Source organism: Caloenas nicobarica, chromosome 27 (genome assembly GCF_036013445.1).
Source record: "Caloenas nicobarica isolate bCalNic1 chromosome 27, bCalNic1.hap1, whole genome shotgun sequence".
NCBI classification, from domain to species: domain Eukaryota; kingdom Metazoa; phylum Chordata; class Aves; order Columbiformes; family Columbidae; genus Caloenas; species Caloenas nicobarica.
Genome location: NC_088271.1, coordinates 4,042,393 through 4,064,086, shown reverse-complemented (window position 1 = coordinate 4,064,086; position 21,694 = coordinate 4,042,393). Strand labels below are relative to the sequence as shown.

At 48.9% G+C, this 21,694-nt stretch overlaps 1 protein-coding gene across 1 annotated transcript; it reads right to left on the bottom strand.

Moving 5' to 3' along the window:
• Positions 1–237: 237 nt before the first annotated feature.
• Positions 238–21,651, bottom strand: DPP9 (dipeptidyl peptidase 9). Its single transcript, XM_065652240.1, has 21 exons — positions 21,478–21,651; positions 19,472–19,559; positions 16,453–16,706; positions 13,568–13,680; positions 12,379–12,552; positions 12,002–12,170; positions 11,749–11,862; positions 11,335–11,463; positions 10,762–10,823; positions 10,171–10,271; positions 8,575–8,752; positions 7,842–8,007; positions 7,655–7,734; positions 5,967–6,119; positions 5,618–5,753; positions 4,516–4,661; positions 4,082–4,228; positions 3,798–3,950; positions 3,128–3,270; positions 2,321–2,432; positions 238–1,576 (listed from the first exon to the last, which is right to left on the bottom strand). Exons 2-21 carry the CDS (start codon positions 19,525–19,527, stop codon positions 1,484–1,486), a joined length of 2,679 nt encoding a protein of 892 aa, XP_065508312.1. The 5' UTR covers positions 19,528–19,559; positions 21,478–21,651; the 3' UTR covers positions 238–1,483.
• Positions 21,652–21,694: the final 43 nt, after the last annotated feature.

The window sequence follows — 21,694 nt, the reverse complement described above, 5'->3', positions numbered from 1 at the left end:
TCGCCCAAGGTCACGCAGAGCCAAGAACACGGTCCAGGATTCCCCAGTCTCCACCCGCACGGCTCGTGCTTCCCCCCGAGGAAGATCAGGGATTTAATATTCTCTCCAGCGCTCGGCACAGAAACCGAACAGAGCGCTTTGCTTTCAGCACAGACACGGCTTTGGCGATGGGCAGCCAGCTGCTGCTTCCTCCCGAGCCCCCTCCTGCACTCCAAAAACAAGCACAAATGTCTCTTTCCAATATTTTAATGAGTCGCTACATCTTACACTCATAATTATAAAAGAATAAGAATCCATAAAAATATTTTCTTTTCATAATACGCACTTAAAATACTCCAGGGCAAGTCAACGTGGTTCATTTGGGTTTGGATTTTTTTTCCTTTTTGCCCCTGGCAGAACCCTTGGCTTGAGGGGGGTATGTGCTCCCCTGAGGTGCAATTGCTCAATATCCCCCTCACCAGAACTGCAGTTCCTGTTGACCAGGTAAATAAAAAACCAGAAGAGAGCATTTGCTGAGTAGACGGGCAAGGGGAACAGTCACTGACCCGCAGAGAACTGAAGCAAAGCCAATTTCAGTGCACATCGGAAAGCTCAGGGAGGAGAAAGGTGGGCAGAGACCGGAGGGAGGGAGGATTTGCATAAATATCATCCATCTTGCGTTGCAAAAAACCCAAAAAGCTGCTGTTGATCTCCAGAGAGGTGATCTCGGGTTGCAGCCAGCTGCTCCAGCTGCCGCGCTACCTGTTGGCACAACTCTGCTCGTGAGCGGCCATGAGAGAAAGGTCTCTGAGGACGCCGTAACCGACCCCAGCCGCTTCCTCCATCTGCTCTGCAAAATTAAAACTGAAAAAAAAAAAAAATAGAAAGGTACTAGTGTTGCATGCTTCTGTAGAGCTCCCTTCACAGCCCAGGGCTCCGCGTTGTCGCAGCAGGGCCAGGACACAGCAGCAGCAGCAGCGATTGGCTCCCCTGGGGCTTAACGACAGGTAGTTCTGTCTTCCCTCCCAGTCCTGGCTTAAGGCAGCTTGCTGATTCGGCTCTTCCGTTTCCAACACAGGCACTGAGTTCTCACAGGTGAGAGTATGGGAACCGCAGAGGGAGGGGAAAAGGATGGAGGGAGAGAGAGATGGACACAAACCTTGGGAGAGAGACCACGGTCCATGGATTCCCAGGAGAGAGGGAGTAGCAGCAAAAAAAAAAAAAAAAAAAAAAAAAAAAAAAAAGCATTAACAGCCAGGCCAGAGGAGAGAACAGGACGAGCAGCCGAGCAGGAGCAAAACTCCAGCTTGGGAAGTGAAAGAAGGTGGCACTGTCCAAAGGGAAGGTGCCCTCCAGCCTCCCCCCTCGCTCGGGGGGACACCCGGCCCGGTCGGGGCTCTCAGCCCGTTGTGCTGGGGTGGGATGGCTGGCGAGGGGGTGGTAGCGGCGGGCACGGGCTGGGGAAGGCGAGCTGTCAGTGTCCAGTTTGCAGAGGCTTGTGCTCTCAGAGGTATTCTTGTAGAAAGTGCAGCAGCGTGATTTCGTAGTGCTCTCCGGACTCAGGGCACCGAATACTGTGTCTCTCGTTGGGGTAGATCTGTGCGGAAGCAGAGACAGGGCGGTTAGTCAGGAGCAGCTCGTTCAGCGCTGACAAGCCTCCCCTCACATCAGCCCTTTCTACAGCATCCCAGCCTGGTTGGGGTTGCAGGACCTCTGTAGATCCCCCAGCCCAGCGCTGCTCACGCAGGGTCACCAGAGCAGATCACACAGGTCGGGCCAGGCGGGTTTGAATGTCTCAGAGAAGGAGACTCCACACCCGCTCTGGGCAGCCTGGTCCAGGCTCTGGCACCTCCCAGCAAAGAAGTTTCTCCTCCTGTTCAGATGGACCCTCCTGTGTTTCAGTCTGTGCCCGCTGCCCCTCACCCTGGCGTTGGGCACCACTGAACAGAGTCTGGTCCGTCCTCTGACACCCACCCCTGAGATATTGATCCCATTGATCAGATCCCTCTCAGCTTCTCTTCTCCAGGCTCCTCAGCCACCTCTGCTGCCACCAGCCAAGTGAGACGGCAACAGCTCAGTCAAGAAGGAAAGTTCCAGGCCTGAGGGCAGGAGCCCTGTGCAAATGCTTTTAGATACAGGCCACATCTACCAGCAACGAAACACCCACAGTGCCACCTCCCGGCCACCTCTCCGAGTCAAACTAAGCATTTGCTGTCATCTGCACTGCAACAAGATGTGGGAGCATCTGCCTCCACCTTCTCCCGCCTCCAGACACACAGCAGAAAACTTTTTCTCTTTCCAGATTTAAGGGACCTTCCCACTTCACTCTTGTCCCTCCTACCTGTAGCTGGTAAGGTTTTCCAGCCCGGATTAGCTGTGATACCAGGAAGTTGGTGTGAAAAAAGTGCACATTTTCATCCAAAAAGCCATGGAGGATCAGCAGACGATTTGGCCTGGAGATGGGATGAGAAATAGCATGAAAAGAGCTGCTGGACAGCAAGCTGAGACTGAGCACCGGATGGGCAGTCAGAACAGCGTAAACCAGTCGTGGTCCTCAGCCCTGCCCCAGCAAAGGGGCTGGGGGTACAATCACAGAATGGTTTGGGTTGGAAGGATGTTCAGAGCTCCCGCAGTGCCACCCCCGCCATGAGCAGGGACATCTGCACCAGCTCAGGTTGCTCAGAGCTCCGTCCAGCCTGGCCTGGGATGTCTCCAGGGATGGTTCATCCACCACCTCTCTGGCCAACCTGGGACAGGCTCTCACCACCCTCAGGGCCAACAATTTCATGATATCCATCCCGAATCTCCCCTCTTTTAGTTTAAAACCATCACCCCTTGTCCTATTGTAACAGGCCCTGCTCAAAAGTCTGTCCCCATCCTTCTTATGGACCCCTTTTAAGTAAAGAAAGGCCACACTAAGGTCTCCCCGGAGCTTCTCTTCTGCAGCTGAACACCCCAACTCTCCTCACAGCAGAGTGGTTCCAAAGCCCCAGTTTGCTGCAAAAGGCAGTGACCGGCCACACGAGTTCAACTGAAATGGGATCACAATCCACCCCTTCTTTTGGGACTCAGCAGAGGTGCAGCTGGTGGCACCACCAGGACTCGGGAGCAGGTTTTGACGCGGATCACTCAACCCCGCAGTACTCACTCATTGGGAAGCTTTTCTACGTGTAATGCCACAGAGCCAGCCTCGTAACCTTGCTGGTTGTTTTCTGGGATATCCATGTACCGCTCAGTATAGCCGGTGTCATATGCCATCCAAACTGTGACAGGAGCACCTGCTATAGCAATCTGTCAAACAAACAGGTGGCAGGAGACAGCCTCAATTATCACGTGCTAACGAGCTTAAGGTTCCTTGTCTTCCTCAAGAGGCAGAAAAAAAAAATAGTCTTTGGACTATTCTGGCACTCAGACCAGAACAAACCCACGTAAAATCCAGATTTCTCTTTGTGCTATTTCTCTTATAATCACAATGGGGCAAATTCCTGCACACCAGCACTAAAGGCTTCTTCTCCTTTCTGGAATGATTCAGAAACTGCACTGAGGACTTGGGAAGGGGATGAGGAACAGCTCATCAGTTATCTTATTGGATGCTAGGCTAATTCCTCCACTAGGAAACACTGGGGAATGACCCCGTTGAGCCTCAGACAGGTATGACCTGTAAGCAGAACGTAGCCAGGAGCTACAGGCAGGTCCGAGGGACATTTTTACCCATCCACCAGAAACATCAGGCAGAAAAAGCCAACTCCATACACCAAGAGTTCCAGACGCTGAGAAAGGAAAGGGCCCCAAGACGACAACCCCACACCTGGACTCACCTTGAAGACATTGGGTTTACAGATGAGACCCATGAGGGAGAGAAAACCCCCGTACGACCAGCCATGTATGGCCACCCGACTCAAGTCAATGAACCCGTATTTTTCTGCTACATAATGTAAACCTTCCACCTGGTCCTCGATCTCCACCTGACCCTAAAAGGCAACAAGGAAGCTCAAGTTAGTGGCTTTCTAAATCCAGAAACTTGGGACAGAACAATGCTCGCACAGGAAACATGCAGCCTTAGAGCAAACGAGCAGAGATTCATCAACAAAAAGTACGTTACCATTTGGTTTTTCAGGGCCCCTTCAAATTTGAGTCCTCGCTGGCACGAGCCCCTTCCATCGATCACCACCACAGCGTAGCCTAAGGACGCCAGCGTGTTCAGCCGCAAGTACTTGATTCCTTTGAAGGAGTTATTCACTAGCTGCACCTGCAAAGGAGGGCAGGAAAGTTTCAAAGCTGAGCAGCCGCTTTCCAGTACTTTCCTCTGTCTGTCCCACTGCGCAGGACCCCAAGGCGGATGGCAGCTGCTAACTGAGCAATCGGAGCCACGCAAATCAGCCTGAGTGCTGGAGAAATGACCTGAGGTTTGAAGCAGAGGTCAGAACCAAGATCCAGTGCTCAGTGCTGACCAAAGCTTAAGTCTTGATGCACGACTGAGCTACGCAGAGCTCTGCCCTGGACAGCAATTCCACAGCCAACAATCTGGATGATTACCTGAGGGCCTCCATACACAAAGAGCACCGTGGGATGCTTCTTCCCAGGCTGGACATCATGAGGTTTGTAGACCATTCCATAAAGCTCCACATCTGCCTGAGTGCGGAAGTGAAAGATCTCGGGTGGGATGTAATCTGGGGGACAACCTGCAGAGGAAGTTCAGACACGAGCGATGCACTGACGGCAGCAGGCTCTGCTTCCTACCCTGATGAACAAGCTCATTCTACTCAAACTTGACCCCAGTCAGGGCTCTTTCCACATCAAACTGTTCCAAGCCTTCACAACGTCTCTCACTGGGAAACAAGCAGCCTCATTCTGCCTGCATAGGGAAATAGGCCATATAAAGAGCGAAGGGACCACCCAAGAAAACACAAGCAGTGGGTGTTCTCAGACAAAGCATGCCCTGCCGCAGCAGCAAGATGTGGAAGGTGAAAAACAGGAATTGGTAAAATGGAAAAAATATTTGCAGGAGAGGTTCAGGTGCTGCTGTGAGCTTTATCTTTAAAGCCTACAGTCTTAGAATGAATTAGCCACTGCGTCTCAGATACTTGCCCCCTCCCTCTTCAAACAAGTCGTGAATACAGAATCACAGAATCATTTTGGTTGGAAAGGACCCTCAAGATCATGGAGTCCAACCGTTCCCTCACCCCTGGCACTGCCCCATGTCCCTGAGAACCTCATCTCCATCTGTCCAACCCCTCCAGGGATGGTGACTCCACCACTGCCCTGGGCAGCCTGTTCCAATGCCCCACAGCCCTTTGGGGAAGAAATTGTTCCCCAGATCCAACCTCAACCTCCCCTGGCGCAACCTGAGGCCGTTTCCTCTCACCCTATCGCTTGCTAAACAGCAAAACCCACAGCCATATAAACCCTGCACCCTGGAGCACTGCATTCCCTCAAAGCATGAAACAATAACATCTTAAAAGCCCATGAACCATTTCCTGGATGAGTTACCCACTAAGGTACCCCTGCAAGGTAAAACAATTCCTTTTCCCTCAGAGTGAAGTTACTCGGGTCACTTCCCTCTCCATCACTTTGGCTACCACTGGTAGGAAGAGCATCACAGACACAACCCATCACCAATACGTTCTATGGGACTTACTGGCCGCCTCCATCATGCTGGCCCAAAACTTGGGCTGCTTGTGGAGCGGGTCGTCATCGGAGCCGCTGAGCTTGTAGACGTGCACGCAAGGCGGAGTGCTCACGCTGCTGTAGTGGCTGATGAACATGTCAAAGTTCTGCAGACGGGAGAGAGAAGAGTTCGGGGGAACCAGGTCTTTCGTTTCCCACATCTAATTTCTTCTGCACAGTTCTCAGACAAGAGCTCCCACATCTCAACCACGACACAGAAGCCCTCAGGACTCATAACTGGTCATGATTCATCACCGTTCCCAGTCAGGATCCCTGTCAGTCAGGAGATGAGAGTGGTTTTCATCTAAGAAACAACAAACCTGGCTCATCGAACAGCTGTGGGAGAAGCCCGGCGTGGTGAGTCGCACGATTTCTCCAGGAGACTCATAGCTGACAACGTAGAGATGGTGCTCCAACGGGGTGTCCCTCGTGCCTTGAAAATACACCAGCTTCGTGGCCTCGTTGACCCAGATCTGTGTGGAGAAGAGAGGGCTCGGTGACAGAAGGGCGACAACTGCTGCTCCTCTGCCAGTTCAACCAGCCTGGCCCCAGGCAGAGTCAGCGTGAAGCACAAATAAACCATGACAGGCTGCTGGTGGCACCGGGGACCGCACGCAACGCCTGTTGATTCCAAAGGCGAGAGAAAACACATGCAGCGCTTACGGAGAACCGCACAGAGTCCAACCAAGTAATAAAGAGCAATTTCTCAGCTTTTCTGAGAGACTCAAAGCATTTGCTTACTAAGGTGGGCCCTGTCCCCCACAGGTGAAACAAGGAACATTCTGTGCTTAAATACAGTATCATCCTGTAGTATGTCTGGATTATAAGGGTATAGGTATATTTTTTCCAGCAACCATGATAATGAATCCCCATCTGTGGAAGGATCAGTCTAATAGCTCTAACAGTACCAAACTTCAAGCCACATTAAGTATGTTTTTAATGTCCAGACAAAGCTGTTTCTAAAAACCACCCGGCCAGCCAAGAATAGAGACAACAGCTTTTAAATACTGCATCGATCCAGCAACAGTCACCAAACTGTTTTCCACCTTACAGTTTCCAAATGCTGGAGCCCAAATGCTATTTCTGACTAACCCACGGTCTGAAGACTGCTGTGGACAGCAAAGGGAAAAAAATATCCAACTCAATTGGCCAGGAAAACCGGGCAGAGCCCTGTGGAGCAACAAATGCATCAAAATAATTGCTGCTAACACAATTTTAGCTGTAACACATGCAGGGAAGAGCTGCGGCCAAAATCAACAGCATGTACAGTGAGAATCCACATGGGGAAGGGCAGCAGGTTAATTGCAGATTGAGAAAAAGCAGCAGAAATCAAATGCACGGAGCTGTAGGGCTTTTAAAAAGCGAGAAGTGAAAATCAGATTAATTGGAAATGAACAGACAAGGTCTTTATTTTGACAGAAATCAGCTGGAAGCGTTAAAGATCAGACTTGGAGTTAATTCCTCAAGAAAAAATGGCACTAGATTTCTACAAGATTAATAAAAATTCATTTCTGGCTATTCTGCAACCAACAACAGATCTAGTTTCTCCATATTCTAAATTGTTTTATACTCCCCAGCTGCCTTCTTCCTAAAGGCTCTACTGAGGGATCAGCTGGAGACCAAGAGTTCACTCTGTGCACTAGGACGTATTTCCAATTCACCGGTACTCATCGGGGTTAAAATGCTTCTGCAAAAGCAGCAATCCCAAGCTGCTCCACAAAATCGTTCTTTGTTGCTTCTGAACCTCAGCCTTGTGTCCTTTTTTATGGCCTGACTCACTTGTGGGATTTACCTAAGGAGCAATCTGAAGTCTGATTGAAAAGGCAATCAGTTCAATGTGCACCGACTACAGCACTTCTGGGGAAAGCAGAAGCAGCAATAAAAAGAGAAACAAAATGAAGCTTAAGCAGTTCTAGCTGGTCCCAGGCCTAACAGAGGGCCTAGGCCAGGACGGTGGGCAGACAATGCAGAGCTGTAACACAGGAAAAAGAATAAAAATAACCACTACCTTCGATCCATGCCTTGCCAACACCTCCCATTCCCCACCAGTCAGGGCAATCTCCTCTTTGATAGGACACTTGAAATCATCTAGATGAAAAACACGAAAATAAATCCCTGTGTTCTCCAAAAGACACGGGAAGCAAATCAGAGAGGGAGCTTCCAAAGCTGCAACGCCGACAAAGCGCAGCTCTTACCCTCGCTGTGGACGTACGGCTGCACCCAGTCGTAGCTGCCTTGCTTGAGAACCGCCGTGACTCTGTACAGGTGACAGAAACCTGTTTTGCACTCGTTGGCTCGGATAAAGCAGAGCTCTTCCTCCTCTCCGTCCGGTTGGATGAAAGGATAGAAGATATCGTGAACCTGTCACACAAGGCAAAAGACCCACGAGTGATTTGTTTTGACCCGGCAAAGACATAGCCAAGGGCGTCGGTGCTAAACTACTGTGTTTTCAAAGGAAAATAGAGGGCAGAGAAGCATCTCAGATGAGGAGGCCGCAGTGCCAGCTCCAGGTCCCTTTGTCACTTCAGTACCACGATGCTTAATTTTAGAGACTGAAGTTTGTTTCCTGTCCCTTACCCACCTAAGTACAAATTCCAGGGATTAGGGTTGTTCATGCCCCAAGAAGCCGTTTAATCTTTGTAATAAAATAACCCCACCAGGACGACAATGTTACATCCAAAAGTGTCATGTCCAAAACGCCTGTGTTCACACAGAATGTCAGCAAGAATTAATTAAATGAACCGCTCCAACTGCAAGGGGATGGCAGGATCCTCAAACCCCCTGAATTAACACCGAATCTGGCACTACTGAGCAGCAAAGCAGTTTGCTGAGGCATGGACTATAGTGGACACACAGCCGACAAGAAAATGGTCAGCTATGGGGAGGAAGGGGCAGCCTGTGTTCTCCTCCCAGCCCCAAGCCTCTTACATTTATCCACACGTCAGTGGTTTCTTCGTAGATCACAAATGGCTGGACGTTTTCTGGCACGGTTTTGGCAAATTCGGCTCGCTGCTCCTCGTTTTCTGGGACTGGAATAAAGAGCGCTGGAGGCAGAAGGATGAGCTGCAGCCGCTGCTGAGGTCTGTCTAGGAACATAGCCCAGGCGCTGGGGATAGGGGTTGGAGGTGAATGTCAGCACCACAAAATAAATGCCCCTTTCTGACACTCAGAACATGCAACCGTTTCCCCCTACCAACAGAAATTATTTAGAAGCATCTGAATGCAAAGCTTTCCTCCTCACTGCCGCTTTCTCATCTCCTGGAAGCTTTGCCAACAAGCGCGGATTGCCAGACAACTCTGGTATTTCACAGGAGTATCGCTCAGACACAGTGTCTGACAGATCTGCCGGTGTCTATTCCAAGGGACCACTGTCAACAGAACCCCGTCTCCAGAACGGAACTCTTCCTTCGACAGCCCCTCCATCAAAAAGCACTATTTGTTTTTCTCGCAAGCTCCTGATGAACTAAAGTGATCCATTTGTAGCTTCCTCATCACACGCTGCACTAGCAGGGAAAGGCACAGACTGAAGACAACTACCAAGCGATGGAATCGCTTCGGTCTCAGCCTGTTCCTCCCGAGGAACTCGAAGCAGTGCTGTGCTGCACGACAGACGGCAAACCAGCGCTGCAGTGCGGCTGCCCAAGGCCGGGAAGCGCATCAAGGGAAGTTCCATCATTGAGACAGACTTTCAAAAGAGCCAGTTCTGCCCTAACATCTCCGTGACTCTGGATTTCACGAACTGATGTGTTCAGCACATTTAGATACGCTCCGGTGCAGAACATAAGGATCACCGGAGGGATCACCTTCTGTAAAGCTGTACGAATTTAGTTTCAAGAGCAGAAAATTAATGATGAGTTACAGGATGCCATCTTCAAAGGGAGTTAAATCACTTTAACTTGATCTGGACAGAAACTAGTTAACAAGCAAGCTTTTGAGGGGGAAAAAATTAAGAGCTTTAAAATTTCAAACCGATCAGAATGGTGTGAATTCTGTAACTCTTGGGGTAAGGCTGGCCAGCACCCAACTGTGTGTCGCATTTGGAGCGATAGCGAGCTCTGGGAGCTCACGGTCACAGAGCAATCTTTCCCCCCGTACACACACACAAAGGACTTGGAACCCTGCAACGTGCCCGCTTCCCTATGATACATTCGGCATTGATCACAAACCGGATCAATGAACAACGATAAAACTGCTTACGGGACATTCTCATTTTCAGCAGGAAGCATATTGTACTTGCATTAAACATCTTCAGCTCAAAATAATTCCCTAGGACTGCCTGCTTAATATATCAATGTCATTTAGCTTTGTGGTTGTAACTTAAATCCCACAGCTTGTCACTCCAGTCTACATTTGATTAATTCCTACTTTTAGGATGTTGTAACACTGAAGAAACCAAAATATTCATGTGCCATTTCTGGCTTTAAAACTGGGGTCATGATGACAATACAAAGCACGTTGAGGGCCTGCAATAGTTCAGCCAGGGAAGCCTTTGAGAGCGTTAGTCTGGAAGAAAACCATACATACTATTTGCCATCTCGGGTCCACCCAGCACGGGCAATGTACTCCACAGTCGGAAACAACGCAGCAAATGGTTGCACCAGCTCCTTGTCCTGAGCACACACGATCTGCAGCAAAAGGAAGGTCCGAGATCCAATCAAACCACTCCCAGACCTCCTCACCTCCTCCCACAGCAGCTCAGGGGAATGGGAGAACAAGGAAGTTGAACTGTTGGCATCAGCAAGGGTCAGGCCAGGAGAAGTGATGGCAGGAGGAGAAGGGAAAAACAAGCTTCAAAGCAAAAGGATTTTGGCATTCAGCCTCAGAAAAGGAGACAGCCAGGGACTGAAGCTCAGGATTAGATGGGGCTTCAACCCTCCTGACGTGGTATATACCAGGTGAACCCGACATCTCGCTTCCCTCCCCTCTCCCAGCTGCCTCTCCACCAGAATAAGACTTGTCAGCATTTTAAAGTTTTTCTGCTTCTTGAATAAACACGTTACAGAACCAGGTGTTACAAGAGGAATGAAAACAAAGGGTAAAACTGGCTCAGATTTCTTAGTGACCTTGTCTTCATTCTAGGGAGCTTCAGAAGGAGTCAACCCTGTTATCACTTACCTTACCCTTACTGTCCGTTTTAAATTCTGCCAGTTTTAATGTAATCTTGGGGTTTTTGCTGCCTGCAGAGAAGGAGTGAAAGAAAACCAAGATGACCAATCTGAACACCCCACGGCTATACACAATACAGCTTCTAGAGAGGCACCGCCCCTGGTCCTGCTAAAATGGCTGCGCATGAATGTACAAATATCAAATTATGTATGTGAGCAAACATCACTGGAATCACAGGAGTCATTCTGGGTATGGGAAAAGTTTGCTTTTGCCTTGCCTAGTTGGCTGTGCATGTTCTCAGGAGGAAGAAAGAAGGGATTCAAAAAATGCATTCCACAATATGCCAACCAATATATTTCACCTTCTCAGCAATCCTTTCCTTTAAGCTGAACTTTAAATCTCGTTCCTTTCTTGCAGCAGATTTTGGGCTCAGAGACTCAATTAGGCCTCGACATTTACAAGCAGCTTCTACCATCCTAGTAAGTACCTAGATTAATCATGCAAAGTTTACAGCACAAATTCCACTGCCTCTGCCAGCAGGAGTCAAGAGCTGCATTAGCAGCCCCACGGTATTTCACTTACCCGTCCTGGGGTACCGATAGGAGTCTGTTTTTCTCTCCTCCAAGGCAGGTGAAGGAACATGAATTATCTCCACCTCTGACTCATCCACTTCCTCATACAAGATCCGCAGCGTTTTTAAATCCTCTGAACCTGGGAACAGATAGCGAGCATGTTTGCTGGAGTGTTTTCCAGCTGTTTCTGGCTCGCCTGGAGCACTGCGGCAGAGTCTGCGCCTCCTGTGCAGCCGCAGCGCCGAGCGACCAGCTGCAAATACTCCTCAGAGCACAATTACATCCCTTCTGTGTTCTGTTCCATCAGGTGGCCTCCCCAGACACAGATCAAACCCAGGCCAAAGGAAAACCTTGCTCAAAATATCATTCATAGCAGGGGCCGGCAGCGCTTACAGCATCAGAATTTGATAAGCAGAACACTGACCTTCTGTGGAAGCTGTGGGACACCACCAATAGCCCGTGAACCGATCAAACTCCTCCTGAATGACAAAAGTGGCTACACCAGCAGACTTAGGGTCATCGAGAACATTGGATAAGCCTGGAGAGGAACAAAAATGAGACTGCATTGACATCTCCTTGAAAAAAGCTGATCCAAAAGAAGAATGTGATTGTGAGAAACAAGCCAGAGCCATTCCAGCCTGAATCTGTCAGGAGGAATTTCCTTTTGCAGCAGGTACCTTTATGGCAGTATGTCATCCGCTTCTCCTCTCCCGTCTCAATATTTGCTACCCACAGATCATTGTTATTAATGAATGAAAAGAAGGCAGGGTCGGCAGGGCAGATCTTGGGATCCATTCGTGGCCCCGTGCACTGAGTCTTGATCTCCAGAGGCTTCATCGGAGACACCTACAGCAACAGACACAAACAGCTCTGAACCAAATCAGCTTCCAGCTTCGTATTCACAATAAAGGCACGTGAAATGAGCTGTAACCATAGCCCTGACCAGACACAAGCAAAATGACCAGAACCAAACAGATGCAGATGCGCAGTCATTTCCAACCAAAAACATTAAGTCCGTTTCAGGTGATATTCATAAAATCCTTAGCAGACTCACCATGAAACCATTCTTGCCCCCGTCTCGACAATGAAAGAGGCTGTTGCTGGCCTGGAAGAGGAATAGGCCGCTCTCACTGTGGAAATCATAAGATGTTATACCAAAAACACCAAGGCGCTTGCGTTCCCTCAAGAGTTCCTCTTCTCTAGAATACATCCCGTGATGAGGGGTTGCCTAGTATTGAAGGAAAGGAAAATCTGAAAGAACTTGCAAGGAGAGAAACTTTCACAGAACAGGAATGCTCCAAGACCGGCACCAGATAGTATGTGCATGCCCAAAACACGATCTAGCAGACAAAAACCACCAGCAGTCTCATCACATCGGTCCGTAATCACAGGCTACAGGTGTTGCCCAGGAGGACTAAACCAATCATACACCCCAAAGTCCCCTCTACGTAAGAGGGATGAATTGTGAATTGATCATTTCTGCAGTCAGCACTTCAGCATGAACCAAGGACAGTTGTGCTTGCTCTGTTTATGCAAATCAGATGTAACCAATTAGCTTAATGACATTATCTACAGCCTTCACAAACAGTTTCCATGTCAGACACTGCAAACAAAAGCTCTTCCGGGGATCTTGAATTACCCTGAAGGTGACTAGTGATCCAAATGGGGTCAAGACAGCTAAATTCTTTTCCGGCAGGAACCTTTCTAGTAGGGAAGAAAGAGCAACACCCTCCACTCTCTTCTTCATCAATGCTGTTAGTGACACAGGATATCGAGATACTGAAATCAGGGAAAGGAAAAATTCAGCCCCTTTCTGGTTCACTCACAACAGAACCTGCAGCAGAAGCAGCAGTTTAAATTCAACTTTCCCATCTTCCTTAAAAGCAGGAAAGATGACAGATGCGTGTTCCACTGAGCGTGATACTTAGAATAAAGGAGCCCTGTCCTGATGGTTTATAGTCTGAGGGAGATTCTGTGATGGTTTAGCAAGTCCTCCTTGCTCGGTCAGCCCTTTGCTCATCACATCCACTGCTGTTTCACGCTCACTATGAGCTCCATCACACACACAAGTAACTATTTTGTGTTGTGAAGCACAGCAATTCTCGATACACTCCTACCGACACCGTTCTCCGCGTCTTACACGCTCTACAGTTCAGCAAAGCAGCACCCACCACATCAGCCCCACAACATCACCCAAACCGTCCCAAGCGCCGTTAACCCCGGCTCTTCACGCTTCGGTTTACCTGAAAGTGATCCAGCATCTGCTTCCATGACAAGAGTAGCAAGGCCTCCTTCCGTACCTTTTTGGGAATCTCTGAGTAAAGAAGGGAATTCTCTCGGCTGCCATATGGCATTCCTATGAGGAGGACAAAAGCATCATCCTACTTAAGATTACTTTGCTGGGACAAAGAGGACCAAGAGCAAACTGGAAAAAGGAAAAAAAAAAAGTCCTTGATAACAGAGGGGTTGGGAGTGTTCAGAGGCTTTTACCAGCTCTCAGTCCAAGCAGCTCTCAGTTCGATCTCAGAATAATGTCTAAATTATTTAAGTTTAGATATTAATTCAGAAATTTCCCTAAGCCAGGTTTAACACTAAGCAATCTCTTCAGAATTAGTTACATCCAAGTTTCCTCTCTGTGGACTGCTCAGCCCACGCCCCAGATTCATTCTAAAAAAGCCACTCCCTGAATGGGTGACTCAACATTACTCTCCGCATTTCTCAGCCAGAAATTTGCTCCAGGGACCTCATTCATGCAAATACACCGTCCTGCAAGAGGGGAAGAAAAAGCCTGGAAGCTCTAGAGAGCCCCTTCCAATAGGAAACAGTACACGACACAGTCAAAAGACCTTGTCATCTTCAATAAGCTTTTGACTGTGGTTATCAAATAATCAAATTGGCCTTTATCCAATTTCTGAAACAATAATGAAAAATAATATATCCTGACACACGATTTTGGCAGTTCTAACAACAATCAAAGACCATCAACTCGCCCTCTACATACGCCGTAGAGACTCCCTAGATCAGAATTTTGCACAGGGAAATGTTCCCTGACATCGTCTACTCTGTGCATGTTCTGGGCAGAACAGAAAGAGTTCTGAGCTGATTAACCCAGCAGTACTTAAAACTGAAATATTAATAAGTGCTCAGGAAGCAAAGCAATATGTGAGCATATAATCCTCAGAGATACAGAAACACCAAAGTGCTGAGCATGTGGTGTTTAATATAAGCAGCATCTGCCATGATACAACATAAAATTCTATGGGGACAGCCCAAGAATGATTTCAGATGTCCAAATTAGAAAAAACTGCAGATAGGAACAAATTACTATATATACACACATTTGGCACCCATGCAACTGTGACCTGGACTTCCTTTCTCCTTATTACATTAGTACTTTCTACAGTGACCTCGGGCTGACTACAATCAATCAGCACTTACAAGAAAAATCACAGAATAATTTTGGTTGGAAAAGCCCCTCAAGATCATCGAGCCCAACCATTAAACCCAACCCTGGCATTGAACCATGTCCCTAAGAACCTCATCTCCATGTCTTTTAAACCCTGCTCACAAGTGAAGAAAATTATTCAACTTCTACAGCAAAGTTCTTCAGAATTCTTCATCCTACTCCTTGGCACACAGTCGCTAGCAGTGTTCACACAAAAACTTGAAAATGTTATTTAACATTGGGACAGGAATAGCACGCTGATGTTAAACACTTATGAACTGTTGAAGTGGGTTCTGAGCATTTAACAGCACGTGGGATGCAACTCAAAAGATGCTCATTACGGCAAGAAAAAGCAGCAGCGTTTACCCTTTATTAGGAATGTCTGAGAAGAGGTTCCCTGGTGTTACCTGGCAGATTCTCATCTGAAATGATGGATCAACCTGCTCTATGCATTTCCTTAAGGAAGAGAACACTGGAAAGACACTCGCGTGTCTTCATTCCTGCTTCTGGCTCCTACAGCGGTCACACCCCTGCAGAAAACCAACCAGCCGGTACCTGGTCTGGTTGCCTTTTCATACAATAGAAGAACACTTTTTCTTTTTTTAATTAAATTATCCAATTAGACCCTTAGTCATCTAGATAAAGAACTGTATCAAAGTCAACTTGGCCTTGAAATACATTCAGCTTTAAATGAAGTCTCACTGTTCAGACTCAACAAGAAAAATACGCTCACTCTGGATACTGCTCTTTACAGCAGCACTCGTGTCTAAGAATGTTTCAGGAACTGTAAGAAATCAAGTCACTGACACACAGGAGCTGCTTAATGACAAAACAAATCAGTCCCTCAAATCCAGCATCCGATGTCCTACAGTGACCTACGCTCACAGACCCAAAAAAAGGAGAACAAAAGCAGGGTTACTTCAGGAAAGCCATCGCTGTATGGAATTGCACATCAGGCAATTTCTTTACTGGGCCAGTAACAATCAGCTCGTGTCCCAAAGCACAACAAACTCTTTATAGTCTATAAAGCTTCCCATGTTACGGACCACAAAATTATCCAGTTACTAAAATCCAACCACTCTGTCACTAATTACATTGTGGCTCCGGCTATAATGAGGGACCTGCACAACACAGCGTTCTGCTGTCTCTTGGTCCTATTTCCCCGTGAATACCATTAATAGTTAATTCCCACCTCATCTTTTTTTCTGCCCCCCCTACTCCTGAAAGCGTTTTACCTACACGGTACTTAAAGCAGGGAGACACCACCACGTCGCAATTAATACCTACAACTTGCAACATATAGTGAGTAATTACTGACAGCAAATTCCTTGGAAAGTCAGTCTGGTTGATCAATCAAGTAAATCCCATTTCTCCTAAGTCCTGAATTTGAGGAACATCCTTTTTCTTGCCTCATCGCCTGGGCTGCCACAGGACGTGGCATTTGTACCTCCATCACAAGGTAAGTCTGGCCAGGCGGCACTTCCCCCCATCCGGGCTTAAATCGAGGTTTCTCCTCAGTTCCAGGCTTCGCTATAGGCTGAGCGTGCAAACCTTGCGCCACGTTACTTAATCTCGGTTCCCCCATCTCAGAAACGGAGATCACTCCCATCCTTTTCCCCGCCTGTTTAGATTGGAAGCTCTCCCGTAACGCACTCACACCCGGCGCCTGGCACGCTGGCTTACCCAGGTAATAAAGACGATGAGAGTGCGGGCTGGACTCTTCTGTTTTCCGGACAAACTGGAAATCGTGGGGAGCTTTGTTCACTATCATGCCCGAATACTTCCTGCTGCTGTGAATAATGTCACGCAGCCCATCCCAAGAATGCTTTTGCACCTGGAATTGGGAAGGCACATCCTCCATCTCGACCACTTCAGAGCTGTCTGATAGCGCGTCCACTGCAGTCATCCTCTCTTCCCCTTCAGAACTGGACAAAAAACTGAGGGAGGAGTTGAGGGAGAGAATTAAGCCTTCAAATCAAGCAGGCACATTATTTTGTTGCTTAGAGAAAGCTCTAAGCATGCAACAAGCTTAGGAGAACAAGCACTCCTTAAACTACAGGTCCGAGGATTCTCTGCACTCAAAGATTACAATTTAAATATACATCAATGTATCGAAAGGAAAAGTCCATCTCCCATATCAAGTCCTGTAAATGGAGATATTAACCTCAGAAAACTCACTCTCCCAAGACTAGTTCTAGAAACAAGCTGTTAAAAGAAGTACAAGCAGCAGATTCTGGTGCAGGAAACAATCATTTTGACTCAAAGGAAAACCAGCCCAGGAATTTGGATGGATAAGTCATCAAAGCTGGGACCTATCACAAAGGCACATAAACTTCTGCCCTGGAAGACCACAAAAGTGAAGTTCCCTTCCTGACGTCCAGAAAAGAGAGGTTAGAGCCCAAGCACAGCACCTCACTTACCTGAAGAGCTGTTGCAGCCAGGAATGAAGTAGGAGAGATGGCAAAACGGGAAGAAAACAGCACAATTGCCTTTGCTAACAGAAAGAAGACAGCAGGAACAGACCCTGCTTGTATCCTGCAAAATGTGGCACGCGTTCCTCAGACATTTCCAAGCTGGCAGCTACTGAATGAGCGTCTACAAAAAACGCCTCCACACGCAACTCCAGCAGATGTTAATGTGAGGAGAAGTGGACTGACAGACTTGCCCAAGGTCAGTGATGTCATCTGCTGCAAAGCAGGAATGAGACCGGGACTAGGGAAACCAGTTTTTGTCACCCTGTTGGAAAAGCTGGGTTTCCCTCCATGAAGACATTTTAGTTGTTTTTTTGTTACATGTTACAAAGAATTTGAGAACAACTTCGGTTTACAGAAAAAAAATCCGGCTGGAGAAGTTTGCTCCACGGAAACAGAATCGCTTCCTTCGACACAGCATCAGGATGGCAAAACAGTGACTGAGGATGACACCAAAAAAGGCCTTGTCCTCAGCAGCCCCAACATTTACATTTTCAAATGAGATGTTTCTTGAACAGTGACCTGCATTCTGACAGGAGGGCAGCTCCTGAGATGAAGGATTAAACAAGAATTACACACCAACCAAATCTGGAAGACTTCAGCCTCAGGAAGATGCGCCATGAGTTCTCTCCCGGTGGAGGGAACCAGGGGAAAGGAGAAAGATGGTTATTTATATCACCACAAGAAAACACTCGCCTCTGCCCATTTTCTACCAGGAGTATTTTTCAGGAGAGCCCCAAGACTTCCTTGAGGATTTTTGCACCTTCTAACAAACTGTCTAAAAGGAAGTTCTCACCTAGTTCAATATCCTCCACAATTAGAGCAGGAGATGAGCAAATCTGGACTTCCTTAAACTACAGGTACGAGGGCTGGAAATACAACCATATCTTCAAATTGCTCAGTCCCCAAATTGTACCAAATGTGCAAATAATAAAGAAGCAGTTTGTGAAACAAATCTAGGTACTCCTGGTACCTACTGCCCAGCAGTAAATTCACAGCTTGAAAATGAGTATTTTCCAATCAAAGCCAGGCAGGAAGCTCAAGTGAAACCACAAAAGAGAACGTGACGGGATGTTGTAAGACTGTGAGAGCACCTGTGGCCTCTGCTGTCTATATCCAGGGCCTCCATTACAGCAAATCAAATCACATTTGCAGGCAGAAGTGTTGCCTGTCAGAAATGCATGACGGGAAGACCACAAAAACTCATAAACTGGGAACAATTCTCTCAAACCAATCGCACTGCAGGTCAAGTCACTCAATTAAAATCATCTCGCTTTGGCTCAAGACACCCAACCCTCTTGTTACTCTCACCCAGGTGGAGAAAACATCTTTGCTCAGCCAGCTCGACTCCTCACAAGGGAAAGTTGCACCTTTAAGGGCTTGAAACAGTCCACAAATATCATACCAGTAAACATCTCAAATGGGACTGGAGGCTGGAGTCCCTTCCAGACGATATTGCCATGATTTTACGATTCACTAGAGAACTAAAAGGTACAACTTTAGTTTGGTGCTGCTCTCATCGTGGTGATTTTGACACTAGAGCAGAGGGGAGTAGCGGGATAAGCAAAGTAGCTGCTGCACAGAGTTACATGAGCGTTGGGAAACACCACTGTCATCGCTGGAGCGTTGTGGGGTCGCACAAAACCTGGGTTCCGACTCCATACAGAGTAAAATGAAAGCTGAATTGCTTAATCCCTCCCTACAGCCATTTCTGGGACAAAACGCAGCAAGTATTTGGCAACACGATGGTCCAGCAGGTCCATGTCTGTCCCGTGCTGAGCCCAGAGCTGGACCACCACTGCAGGGGGGTCTCATTAGAGCAGAGGGGCAGAATCCCCCCCAAACCTGCTGCCCACACTGCTGGGGATGCAGTCCAAGATACAATTTGATTTCTTGGCTGCAAACCCAACCATTCATTCTCCAGCACTCCCAAGTCCTTCTCCGCAGGAGGTAGTTACATTACTACTATGTTACTACTGCATGGGCAGACACCTTAGTCTGAAGACAACAAGCCAGCACAGGTGGGACATCAGCACAAGAAAAAAAAACCAAGTGTGAAGCTTGGAATTGGAAACGAGTGAAACAAATTATCTTCCTGAGCCGCTTCCTGACCCCCAGATCCTGACGTGGAGCTTCCGGGGCAGAATTGTGTACCTGGGATTCTTCAGAAACCTCCTTCCCTCCAAGAGCTGACCATTGCTCTGTCCCACACGAGTAACCAGGACACGTACCTTCTCCAACCTCCTGCAGTCTCGTTTTCCAGACGAACCCTCTTTATCTTCTGCATTAACTACTCAGCGAGCTGGGCAGGACAGGAAACTGGGAAGGAAAAGGAAAAAAGCACATTTCATACAGCTGCAGTTTCCCCTCTCATAGGAATCAGGCTGTGTAAAAGCATCCTCCGTAGGTCACATTTCCACAAACAAAATCCTTGGTTTGCATATCACAATCCGAACCATTCTGCCAACACATGCTGGATATTAACAACCCAGATAAATCCAAGAGACTTCTTCACCTGAACAATGGGACTCTCCAAACTCTGTGGCCTCTTTCTTTCCTAAAGATTTATTCTTAAAGCTTGAGAATCCTCAGTACTGACTCTTCCTTTCATTTCCCTCCCAAAATCTTTAAATTCTCTGAAGTATGAGGCACTAAGAATCAAGAAATGGGAGCTCTGGACCATAAACTTCCAAGCAAGAGTCAAACAAAGGACACCATAAGGAGCCAGACCGAGGGTCAGCAGCCCCACTGCCAACAGCGCCACAGTCCCACCCGGGACATAAAAAACCCACATTTGTCTTCAAGCCAGACTGCAGCTTGCCTCTGCCTCGGCCTGATGCCGTGCGGGAGCCCCGGCCCCCCCCCACAAACCCATTTTCCACAAGCATAAGGCGCTACAGTCACTATCGTCCTCTCAAGTACAATGAAGTACAAAGATCTTTGTCTCCTCTTGGCCAGAGCTCTGAATCACAGACACACCCCGGACCAGCCGCTATCTTTTGCGCCGGGCTGCCCAAACAGCCATTTCTCCACCAAAACCGCACTCGCGGAGGAACAGGAGAGACAAAGCGTCGCAAAGAGGCCCCAGCAGCAAAGTTCCTAAACTGCAGGAGAACAGAGAGGGATGAAGTAGCAGCATCTGGTAATTTAAGGGCAATTTTGGGCACAGGGATGAAGGGCAGCAGGAGGATGCTTGGGAATGCTGAGTAACCTGCTCTCATCTCACAGCTCTGAGCCAGGGGCTGCACAAGAGATCGCCCGAGGCCCCTTCCAGTCCCCATTATTCTGTGATTTTAGTGATTCAGAGGAGCATCTCACCCTCATCCCACCCACCACAGCCCACACATTTCACAGAGACAAGGAACAAGAACATCCTCTGATGCTGAACCCAAAGAAACTGAACAGAACAGAGACAAGAGATCAGAAACCTGGTGCAAATAGCGATAATCATTTGTCAGCGAGACCCTGTGGGGCCTGGTGTGTTTGGGAAGACCCAAAGTAACATGGTCACCTCGAGAAGCCCTTAAAACATGTCCCTGCCGTGGCTGGGAGTTTTGGGAACTCCTCTCCAAAAATAAAAGCAACTGAGGGTGGAATAAACCTTTGGGGGCTTCTCTAGAGAGGGTCGAGCTCTAGCAAAAGCTGCAGCAGCCGTGTCCATCTCTGCAGCACAGAGAGGGGCTGGAAGCCTTGACAGGAGCTGGAAACCCCAACTGGAGCTGGAAACCCCAAGAGAAGCTCCTGCCCCGGCTGTGGGGGGAGGATGGGCCGCAGAGGGGGGACTCCAGGGGCCGGAGCTCCTGTGTCCCCCCCACTGCCCAAGGCGGCTTTTGCCTGTGGAGAAAGATCAATGAGCAGCTTCTCACCCACCGCGGGGAGCACAGGCTGCGGGGGGGCGGGGGGGGCAAACACCCCCCAACCCCCTCCCCCACATCGCTGGGGGGGTGTGAAACACCAGCAACCCCCTGAGAGGCCTGAAGGACAAACGGGGGGAGGACAAGCGCCCCCCAGGACAAGGGGTGGCCGAGCCCTGGGCGGGGGGGGGACAGAATTAATGGGGGGGGGGGAATGCACAAGCCTGAGGCACCCCCTGCCCAGGGGAGCGGGGAATGCGGCCCACGGAGGGGACAAACGTCCCTTCCCCGGGCACCCCCCAGGTGGGCCCCACCTCCGCGGCCCGTACCTGGTGGGGGGGGAAACCCCGCGCCTCGCCGGTCCCCCCCCGCTCCTCACTCACCCCGGGGCGCGGCGACCTCCCCCTGGCGGGCGGGGGCGGGGACGCGGCTCCTCAGCGGGAGGGCGGGGGGGGTCGGCGGGTCCGTCACTCCGGCTCCATGTCCCGGACACGGGGGCAGCCCCGGAAACGGGGGAGGGGACGGGGGGGCGGCCGCCGCCTGCCACAGCGCGACCTTTCACCCGGCGGCGGAAGTGGCGGGAGCGCGCGGGGCGGGAGG

What these genes read in the sequence shown, in the direction of transcription:
- DPP9 (XM_065652240.1), bottom strand. Translation starts at nt 19,527, where the DNA reads ATGCAGAAGATAAAGAGGGTTCGTCTGGAAAACGAGACTGCAGGAGGT. An exon ending in TCCCACAGCTTCCACAGAAG is followed by an intron (nt 11,464 to 11,748) that starts GTCAGTGTTCTG and finishes ATCTGTTCCCAG; the next exon opens with GTTCAGAGGATTTAAAAACG. An exon ending in CCACTGACGTGTGGATAAAT is followed by an intron (nt 8,008 to 8,574) that starts GTAAGAGGCTTG and finishes CTTGTGTGACAG; the next exon opens with GTTCACGATATCTTCTATCC.